Below are 9851 nucleotides of genomic sequence, written 5' to 3' on the forward strand. Positions count from 1 at the left end.
ACTTTCTGAAATTGAAATATTGTCGAAAATCAAATTCTCATATTTGATTACATTCCATTTTTATTCAGTTTTTTAAGAAAAAAAAATAGCACATAATATAAATATTTATTGCAATACAAAATTTTAAATCACAACGCAGCAACGAAACGACAACAAAAAATGTTTTTGATGTCAAAATTTTGAGTAAGAATGGTGTCGACATCAGTGATAGTATTTTGAACTAGATTTTGAAACACACTTTGTAAGTCATTTTCATCGTATGTTTGCAAATTCGATCTAGTTCACATTGACGGTTGCAAATATTCTTCAAATGATTACTGTCCACTAGGACTGTGTGTATCTTCTGTAACATGTACGTTAAAATGGACAAGAATAGTAACATGGCGTCGTTCAAATAAATTAAAAAATCCAATCACCACTATCGCCACCATCTAGCTCTTAGGTAGGGATTTCATTGCTGTGTATCATAGTCCGCATTCTTTTTCATAACTATCGGTTGGAATGATTTCTTTGTATGCGTCGCGAAATTTTCTAATCGAGCATTTTTGGCCACATTTCGGAATATGTAGCGGTGATAAAATATCATCGTTTGATTTTCGGTAGAATATTTGAAAGTAAAATGCATCGTTTTCCTTGTATAACTCGATCATAAGACTGGCTGCATACGGTGGAGTGTGCAACTGAAACAAACATATCATTCGAAGAAGAATTTGTTTGACGAAGTAAAAAATGAGTGCTCACCTCAAACAACCCAATGCTGTTCAAAAAGCTAGCGATTGTTGAATCATGTGCGGAATACAACCAGAGATTTCGGTTAGGGTCCAAATTCGATTCAATTTTGTCGTCAAAACGATCCAAAATTTCACGGAATAAAAATCCGGCTTTTAAACGAGCCAATTCCGGTGTACTTGTATTGGTTGTATAGCAAATGTTAGACAACTTTTCCATGTCACCACCCGGAATGAAAACTTTCTTCGTCCATTCTGGCAATGCTTTGTTCGTTATATTCTGGATCCAAAGAGCATCGTTCAAATATTGAACATCGATTAGTGTGCTAATTGGCATTCCCGTATTATTCTCTAAATATTCAAACAACCATTTATATTTTATGAAAATATTTTGATATTCCGGCGTCTGTTCGTATCTTTTCAAAGCTTGTTCGTATCGCGGACAAGGTGCTTCGGCATTTAAAACATAATCCAAACTTGTGGGAATGGTATGGATGGGAATGGGTTGCCATAAGAGATCATCTTTCCAAATTTGATCTCCTTTGGGAGGAAAAAAGCCTGCCAAATTCGATGCAGCGCTATATGATATGATGATCATGTGATCAGTTCTATATGTTTTTTTACTTGCAATTTTTACTCACCTCATCAAAGTTCGATCAACATCAGTGCCTGCAAAATATTATCAGTTTTTGCGATCATTGTTATTTTTGAATTTTATCAAACTTACTTTGAATGTACACGATTTTTGGTGAATATGATCCATTTTCAAGAAGTGCCATATATCTCTTACGCAAGTACTTTCCTAACTCATAATGTTGCTGTTTTCCAGCCTAAAGATGTAAAAATTACGTCCATGATCAATTTTTCATAATAATTGGATCTCAATTGCACTACAATATGTTTAAAAGTTCATGGTCAAACTTACGTTGATAAGTTGTCCATAACCTAATACATAAATGAAAAAAATAAATAAAAATAAAATTAGAAATTTTAAAATTATGGATTTTTTCTTTATTTTATCCAAAACCTTCTTTCCAAAATTGTTCTTCATCCTTCCACGGATCTATAAACACAGGTAAACAAAATAATCAAAAGAAATTTCTATTCGAAAAAGGAATGAAGAGATTTTTATACCATTTGGATAAGTAATCAGTGGATTACGCTGGCCATGACGAAAAATCTTAAAATAAAAGTTGCAATCAAGAAGTTTTTCGATTAAACATTTTCACTTTACTCACAACATGTGCAAATACTAATTCACTGCTTTCAGATTTATTGTATGGTTTACTCGATGCAAGTTGTAGGCACAACATTAAGAGAACTACAACGTAAAACATGATGTTTTTCATCAATGTACAAAGCTTAAGTGTATCGAACAATATCCAAAATATGTTAGAATGGAATCAGACTATAGAAGTCGTGGTCATGGATCACGATAACCAGAAAGTATAAAGTAACGACTTGTAGTCACGAAACAAAATACACTGTCTAACCAAACGAAAAACAAATCTATAAAAATCCAGTGCAACCGCGACGATATAGGCGACTGATTTTATTTATAATTATGTCTGTCATCGATATTATTCTCTTATCTTATAAATATAAGCGACTTGAACTTTAATCAATAAACTGTTCACATTGAAATACTCCAGGTATAAGCACTGAGTGACATAAAAAATGTCTGCTAATATTTAAAAAATAGATTTTGTGATAGATTTCGTATGCTAAACTGACTATTGATTTGAAATGAGAAGAAATAGTACGCTAAATGGGATATTTTGGATTGTGTGACAACAATAATTTGGATTCTCAACGTGAAATCGCAAATAGAGACATCCAAAATACCGAAATAGAACTGTTTTGCGCTTCTACGTTGAGTAAATAAATTAATTCAAATAGATAGTCAGCTCAATATAATGTCTATGTCTGCTATTTTGTGAAATAAATTGTAATAAATTACTTTGAAATGTACTCAAGAGCGCCAATACATCTTATCATTATTTATTGATAAATACTGTTTGAATCCAAAGAACAAGTGAAATCATTGATATAATGGGAAATATTACTGTAGAAAAATCCAGTTGATGTCACTCTTTGTTTTCAATTGCATTTTTTCATCTTTAAAAAAAAACCGTTAAGAGTTCCAAGAAAAATAAATATAAGATCAAAAATCCATGTCAATGTAGATTCTAAATACAAAGTGTGACATTTTTCATATTAGAATTCGCAACAACTGTGGTGGACACACAATCAAAATGTGTACAAATAGCACCCGGTACGACTTAGGCATATATCTGTCCCCTTAGCTACAAACAGCCACCTGGCGGTCAGATATATCTGACACATATATATGTGTCATCTATCCATAACATTGCTTTGACAGCTAGGCGGGCTAAAAAATAATCATTGTAAATAAAAACTTGTCCATTATATTTTAAATTGTATAAAACCAAATGTTTTTTTTTTTGTGTTGCTATTGTAAAAAGGCATGAAAAATTACATGCAAAAAGTGTTCAGAGAGTGAAGTGTGCTTCTGAAAAATGTCAACAAACATTTGCGGCAAAGAGTTCTTATTACACGCATTGGTCATAAGCCTCTTGTTTAATAATGCAGTCTTCGAAGACCCAAATACGCCAGGTGGCTGTTTGTAGCTAAGGGGACAGATATATGCCTAAGTCGTACCGGGTGACAAATAGTAACTATTTATAGTATTAGTAAGCGGTGTTTTCTACTCTCTAGTCTTAAGCTATAAAAAATGTCTATTTCTATCGCAAGTGTGTCTCCTTTACACATTTGAATTCGCACCAAATAAAAACCAAACAAATGACACTAAAACCAAATAAAAAACATCTGATCAAATAGCTGTGCTTTCTGTGAGATTTATTTTCATCATTATCGGATCTTATAAAAGAGATGACATTTGTATTAGACGATTTCAGTTAAAATTCACACTTTGATCATATCTAAATTAGTCTTAGTTTCACCGTGAATAATTTCGAATATGATTTTCAAGCGAAGATTGCTTCGATCACCGGACGCACAACGGATTAAAATATTATGCATACGAATCGTTATTGTTTTACTCGTGTTAAAAATGTTATACAGTTTATTCGCTGGAAATGTTAGTTTCTGGAGAAGTGAAATAATTGTGCAAAGCGATTTATTGGATTATAATGAGGATGGACTTCGTCCTGGATGGCCATTTCAAATTACAAAAAATTATCACATGTACGATCTTCGGAAATACTCTCCGAAACAGAAAATTATTTCAAATTCTCGACCAGGAGACGAAGGTTAATTTTATGTCGAAGTTGAATTTTTGAATTTTTTTCTATATGTTTGCGTATTTTGATTTTAGGTAAACCTATTATAATTCCAATATTGGAAGATTTGTCAGATGCGTACAGTGAATATGAAATAAATATTGTGGCAAGCAATAGAGTTACACCAAATCGCTCGTTGCCTGATTATCGTGATCCAAAATGTATAGATATCACATATCCAAGTGTATTACCGACGGCAAGTGTGGTGATTGCCTTTCATAATGAAGCGTTGTCCATTTTAAAAAGGGCCATTTTGAGTGTGATTAATCGATCTCCGGATGAATTACTCGAGGAAGTGATTTTGGTAGATGATTTCAGCGATAAAGCTGATTTGAAAGAATCATTTGAAAAATATTTGAGTGGATTGCCAAAAGTGAAGCTCATAAAAATGGATAAAAGAGAAGGTGTGATTCGGGCACGATTGATAGGGGCAGAAAATGCGCGAGTATGTATTTTAAAGACAGTTTTTGGATGATTTAGACAAGTAGATACATGATTTTGATTGTACAGGGGCAAGTGTTAATTTTTATGGACGCAAATACGGAAGCCAATGACGGTTGGATGGAACCTTTATTGTCTCGGATTGCAAGTGATCGATCGGTTGTCGCTCTTCCGCATATCGATCAAATTAATCCAACATCAATGGCCTACAACACATATCACACGAGTCCTATATATGGAATTGGTTGGAATTTGCATGTCGAAGTGTTCGTATTCAATCATTCACTTGATGAAAATATATTGTTCATATTGTACGTAATTTATCCGTAGACTTCCAAAACCAAAACGTGAAACGATCAGAAATCGTGGTGATGAAAATGCCCCTTATCGAACACCCGTTCTCATCGGATGCGCGTTTGCTATAGACCGTGAATTTTTCTTTGAAATTGGCACATTTGATGCTGAAATGAATATTTACGGAGGCGAAAGCACCGAACTATCTCTGCGAGTGAGACATTGTGATTGCAAAATATTTCCAATTTGATTTTATGTGTTTCGTTCAAATTTAAAGGTATGGATGTGCGGGGGAGCCGTGGAGATTTTGCCATGCTCTCGAATTGGTCATTATTTCAGGTCGTTACCATTTTCTTTCAATGCCGAAAAAGAAGAGATTCTTCTTTATAACAATCTTCGAACAGCTGAAGTCTGGATGGACGAGTACTTAGCTTTCTTCGATTCTCTTATATCGCGTATGTCGATTTTCATATAAAAAATTAGTATTTTCATATTTTTTTTTCTTATCATTCATTCAATTGTAACGATTTTTTTTAGCACTTTTGAGAAAAATCAAAGCTGGTGACGTAAGCAAGCGGCTTGCCATTCGTCAGAATCTAAAATGTAAGAACTTCCATTGGTATATGAAAAATGTTTTCCCTGAAAGCGTGATGGTCACCAAACCAAAGAAAATTGGCCAAATTCAAAGATTGGGGTCAAAATACTGTTTAGATAGATTGGGCCGGGGTTTAAACAATCAAATTGGTATCTATATGTGCCATGGCAATGGATACAGCCAGGCATTTAGTTACCAAAATAATCATCAAATCGTTTTTCATCCCACATTGTGTTTGAGTCGTCGCCAAGAAACAATGAATGAAACCGTTGCGTCAAGCACGATCTTGAATGTCACCGACACTCTAACAACTTCGGAAAATGAATTCAAAAATGAAACACAATTCCTTCTAGAAACAAAACATGTAGTTCTTCTACAGTGTGATGCAAACAACGGCAACAAATGGTTATATGACCAAGCAGTAAGAATCTTTTACTTTGCTCATTTTAAATTGATATTCCACTTTTTATTCAATCATTTTCTATTATTTATTTAGAAAAACCAAATTGTCCACATCGCAACGGGCTTGTGTTTGGCCACTGAGCTTTGGATGGTGATCGTAACACCATGCAATTTAAAGGACGAAAGACAACATTGGAAAATCTTAAGTTTCAATGAATACAAGCAGAATTTAATGCTTAATATTGATAAAATCTAGTAATCTCAAATTCTATAAATGTGATATAATAGGTGAACAACAAATTTATTAGAAAATCAGCTACTCAAACATTTGCACACATTTTGCCAAAACCACAGCATTTGCCAATTATTTTTTGGAATGATTACATCTAAATTCGATTCATGTTAAATAAATAACGATGTTGTTTGATTAACTCAGGCGGATTTTATTACGATTCACTTAGAAATTGTTACTATTGTACTTCGAAATTGTATTTTGAGAAGATAAAGGAATTATTCGAAAACAGTACAGGTAATTATACAGAGTTCACATTATATAGAATTGGTTTTTTTTGCATTTTTAGTATATTTTGGCATATGCTTTGGTTAGATTTCAATTTAACAAAATTATGATACATAAACTGTTTATTAATGATATTTTTACCAGATTGAATAAGTAAACATAAATGTCTGTTTAATCACAGTAAAAAAAAATTCGAAGAAAATATAGATTTTTTGCAAATAAAAATTATGCTCAATATTGAAATCATCTGACTAAATATTGGGATCCCAATTAATTCGGAAAATATTTGAATTATCAATTAAAATCAGAGTATTGTTCAGCGCTGCTGCCATTCACAGCATATTAAAATATCTTGCTGAGAATGCGTCGTCCGTCGCATGCGAATGTACGTAGGAGTTTATACATCACAGCAAACAAGAATGCATGCATTGTTCTCTTCACGATTATGTGACTCAAAAGTCAAAACATTAAAACGATTGTATAGAGAACAATGCATGTATTGTTGTTCACTGTGATGAAGATATTTTAACATACTGTGGATGGCAGCAGCGCTGAGCAATATTATATATACCAATCGGTTGCAAAAAGTGTATTTTTTAAATCACATTTTTAAAATTTATTGATTTGAATTTTTTCCACGTTGAATTCATTCAGGGTCTGCTTCCTCCCGAGTAACTATCCATGACAAGACAGCAATGACTGTTAAAATCATGAATAGGCTCACTAGCAAAACTAGGCCTTGAAGAAAAAACAAATATTTATGTTATTCAAACAAAACAAAAACCGTGATATCCTTACTTCCATTTTTAAAATCATCAAAAGCAGTTGGAATTCGGCATTCTTCTTCAAAAGATGCAGTTGGAATGATTTTTGCATAGATTTCATGAAACTTTTCCAACGAACATTTTGTTCCACACATTGGAATGTCGAGGGGCAATGGATTTTCTTCTGTTGTATTTCTATAGACGATTTGAAAGTAAAGGTCATCATTTGACTTGTACAATTCAAAATGAAGACTCGCTGCGAATGGCACAATATAGAACTAAATGGGAAAAGAAATATAGATGAAAGTAGAAGAATAAAATCAACTAAATGTACCTACATCGAATAGTCCGAGAACATTTAAGACACGAGCGATTGTTGCATCATTTGCAAAATAGAAGAAAAGTGAACGATCCGGCACCAAGGTTGATTTGATTTTTTCTTTGAAACGCTCTAATATTTCACGTATTAAAAAGCCCGAACTCAAATGCGCCATTTCGGGTGTTTCAGTGCCGCGGATTAGTGACAGTACCGCAATCGATTCATATTCAGGCTGTGCAATCACCTTTTGAGTCCATTTTGGCATACTAATCAGAATACCACATTCAAATTATAATGAAAATAGAAGAACGATTTCAACGACAAAATCTGGAATCTCTTACGTTTTATTTTGTAAATTTTCAATTCGGAGTGTATCGTAAAGGTTGTGAACGGATTGAAGATTTTTCATCTCTTTTCCCGAATGTTTCTCCAAGTACTGATATAAAATCTTTGATTTTTTCATTAATGCTTTATATTCGGTAGATTTTTTGTACATTTTATACGCATGATTGTAGCGAGCACATGACTTTGTTCCAACCAAAATGTAATCATTTTCTTGTGGAATTGTGTGCACTGGAATTGGTTGCCATTGTAAATGCTCACTCGAACTATTATTAACATCGGTTAAACTAAAAGCAGCCATCGCCGTCTCGGCACTCATCAAACTACGTTCGTCATCAATGCCTGTAGAATGCATGGATTTTAACCATTTGCAATCAAAGAGATCTTCTTAAACACTTACTTTGAACATAAACCATCTTGTTTATGTTTCGTTCATTTCCAAGAAGATATCTTCTTCGCAAATATTTGCCCAGTTCGTATTGTTGCTGTTTTCCACTCTAAAACATTGAACAAAAAATTAAACAATAAAAGTGATGAAACTGTTTTAAAGCAAAATAAAATTATCGATTGGCAATTCAATTATTATACATAAGTTGTTGCAATACAATACGTTTAAAAGTGCTCCAAATCCACCGATAAAATGCTTTTTATCTTTCCATGGATCTATAAACACAAATTAACAAACTAATACAAATAAATTCTTTATTAATAAAATAATAAGATTTATACCTGTCGGAAAACTTGAAAATGGATTTCGAAAACCATGATGAAAGATCTATGCAATTTCAATAATAAAACTCAGTCAATAACAAATAGATTTGTGATTGATAAATGTTTACTAACAACTTGTGCACATATTAGTTCGGCCTTTTCGTTTATCGTATTCTCTACTCTGGATAGAACTTGATTAATAATTATTAATTCCACACACATGAATAGAGAAATTTTTAAAGGCAACATATCTTGTTGAAAAACGTAGCTCTGTCTTTTATCGATGGAAAATTACAAAAGTGAAGATCTGAACGAAATAACACTGATCGAGGCTCCAGATGATATCAAAATCAACATTTCGTGATACACAGATGCAAATGTGTGTATAATTAAAAAGAATCAGCCAGGACCGTAGCTTATGAAATCAAAGACCATTTGGTTTTCTCTTTTTTTGAACTTTTTGATTAGAAAATACAAAATCATTTTTGTATGTAATTGGTTAACGTGCTGCATTATAGACTTTGTTTGTTTGTTTTGTTCAAAAAATAAGATTTGTTTTGGTTTCCTACCCTGAATAAAACAAATCACGTCAGTTGTGTCAGACTCTATGGGTCTGAATATTGTATTGTCAATAACGTGTTTAATCTCGATTTCGAAAGTCCAGAGTAATATAAATTTTTGCACAGATATACATGTACACATTTTTGTTCAGAGGGTTCAAGAATATTGAGTTTCTTTATTTCTGTTTTATTTTAAAGTACATTTTATGGAAACACACGTGTTTTCATCGACAACATTTGTTTGAATTTATTTTTTTTTTCTTCAAAATTGATGCAACCAAGCGTAGCACTACATTATATCATTGTTCTATCTTCATACGATGTGATCTGTCATTATTATGTAAATTCCTATCACGATTAGTAACATGTAACATTGACATGAAATGTTGTTATAAGACTCATTATCTTTCGACATATCTTACCAGGTTAGTTTTTAATTATTGAGGTTATCAAACCAAAAAATAATAGTATTGATGATAGAAAAACTGGCGAATCAGAATAAAAAACGAATGGTGTTAGTTAATAAAGTGGTGATGATAATAGTGTTGCTTACTTTGGTTTGAATCATTTGAAATATTTGAAATATTTTGATGGAATTGGCTGATCGTTTTATCCGGTATACGACATTCTTCATCAAAATCGGCAGTTGGTATGATATCTTTGTAAATTTCGAATAATTTTTCCAGTGGGCATTTTTGTCCGCAATTCGGAAACGACAGTGGTTCTAGCTGCACTGGATCTTCTCCACGATAATATTTATAATAAATTTCAACATGGAATGCTCCATTTACTTTATGCAGTTCCAAGAAAATGCACGATGCATAAATTGGAATGTGTGGTTTCTAATATGAA

The 9851-nt window shown here is 32.7% G+C and overlaps 3 protein-coding genes across 4 annotated transcripts; 1 reads left to right on the forward strand and 2 right to left on the reverse strand.

Moving 5' to 3' along the window:
* Positions 1-94: 94 nt before the first annotated feature.
* Positions 95-2229, reverse strand: LOC116347586 (prostatic acid phosphatase-like). The gene is made up of 8 exons (XM_031778242.1): positions 1967-2229; positions 1863-1908; positions 1756-1791; positions 1654-1673; positions 1456-1558; positions 1370-1397; positions 742-1306; positions 95-680 (listed from the first exon to the last, which is right to left on the reverse strand). Exons 1-8 carry the CDS (start codon positions 2075-2077, stop codon positions 465-467), a joined length of 1125 nt encoding a protein of 374 aa, XP_031634102.1. The 5' UTR covers positions 2078-2229; the 3' UTR covers positions 95-464.
* A 1459-nt stretch (positions 2230-3688) lies between these two features.
* LOC116347573 (polypeptide N-acetylgalactosaminyltransferase 13-like) lies at positions 3689-6214 on the forward strand. Its single transcript, XM_031778225.1, has 7 exons — positions 3689-4021; positions 4087-4496; positions 4562-4758; positions 4823-5000; positions 5064-5241; positions 5324-5802; positions 5878-6214. Exons 1-7 carry the CDS (start codon positions 3730-3732, stop codon positions 6037-6039), a joined length of 1896 nt encoding a protein of 631 aa, XP_031634085.1. The 5' UTR covers positions 3689-3729; the 3' UTR covers positions 6040-6214.
* A 625-nt stretch (positions 6215-6839) lies between these two features.
* Positions 6840-9837, reverse strand: LOC116347585 (prostatic acid phosphatase-like). 2 transcript variants are annotated; one of them, XM_031778241.1, is made up of 10 exons: positions 9553-9837; positions 9422-9484; positions 8572-9347; positions 8458-8503; positions 8339-8391; positions 8129-8225; positions 7728-8070; positions 7406-7652; positions 7102-7345; positions 6840-7041 (listed from the first exon to the last, which is right to left on the reverse strand). In XM_031778241.1, the coding sequence occupies exons 3-10, from the start codon at positions 8686-8688 to the stop codon at positions 6950-6952; spliced, it is 1239 nt and encodes a 412-aa protein (XP_031634101.1). In that variant the 5' UTR covers positions 8689-9347; positions 9422-9484; positions 9553-9837; the 3' UTR covers positions 6840-6949. The 2 variants fall into 2 exon arrangements, with proteins under 2 accessions (XP_031634101.1, XP_031634100.1); XM_031778240.1 differs by having other exon boundaries at positions 8572-9484.
* Between the last annotated feature and the right edge of the window lie 14 nt (positions 9838-9851).

The sequence above is a fragment of the Contarinia nasturtii genome, unplaced genomic scaffold (assembly GCF_009176525.2).
Source record: "Contarinia nasturtii isolate CC-2019 unplaced genomic scaffold, AAFC_CNas_1.1 Cnas_scaffold_1964, whole genome shotgun sequence".
NCBI lineage: Eukaryota > Metazoa > Arthropoda > Insecta > Diptera > Cecidomyiidae > Contarinia > Contarinia nasturtii.

Excerpts from the sequence above, each read along its gene's own strand:
- LOC116347573 (XM_031778225.1), top strand. The coding sequence starts at position 3,730 with ATGATTTTCAAGCGAAGATTGCTTCGATCACCGGACGCACAACGGATT. Across the intron at positions 4,022-4,086 it reads TTCTCGACCAGGAGACGAAG|GTAAACCTATTATAATTCCA; the intron begins GTTAATTTTATG and ends TTTTGATTTTAG. Across the intron at positions 5,242-5,323 it reads CTTCGATTCTCTTATATCGC|CACTTTTGAGAAAAATCAAA; the intron begins GTATGTCGATTT and ends GATTTTTTTTAG.
- LOC116347586 (XM_031778242.1), bottom strand. The coding sequence starts at position 2,077 with ATGAAAAACATCATGTTTTACGTTGTAGTTCTCTTAATGTTGTGCCTA. Across the intron at positions 1,792-1,862 it reads ACTGATTACTTATCCAAATG|ATCCGTGGAAGGATGAAGAA; the intron begins GTATAAAAATCT and ends CTGTGTTTATAG. Across the intron at positions 1,559-1,653 it reads GTTATGGACAACTTATCAAC|GCTGGAAAACAGCAACATTA; the intron begins GTAAGTTTGACC and ends TTACATCTTTAG.
- LOC116347585 (XM_031778241.1), bottom strand. The coding sequence starts at position 8,688 with ATGTTGCCTTTAAAAATTTCTCTATTCATGTGTGTGGAATTAATAATT. Across the intron at positions 8,504-8,571 it reads AACTAATATGTGCACAAGTT|ATCTTTCATCATGGTTTTCG; the intron begins GTTAGTAAACAT and ends GAAATTGCATAG. Across the intron at positions 7,653-7,727 it reads GAAAATTTACAAAATAAAAC|TATGCCAAAATGGACTCAAA; the intron begins GTAAGAGATTCC and ends TATTCTGATTAG.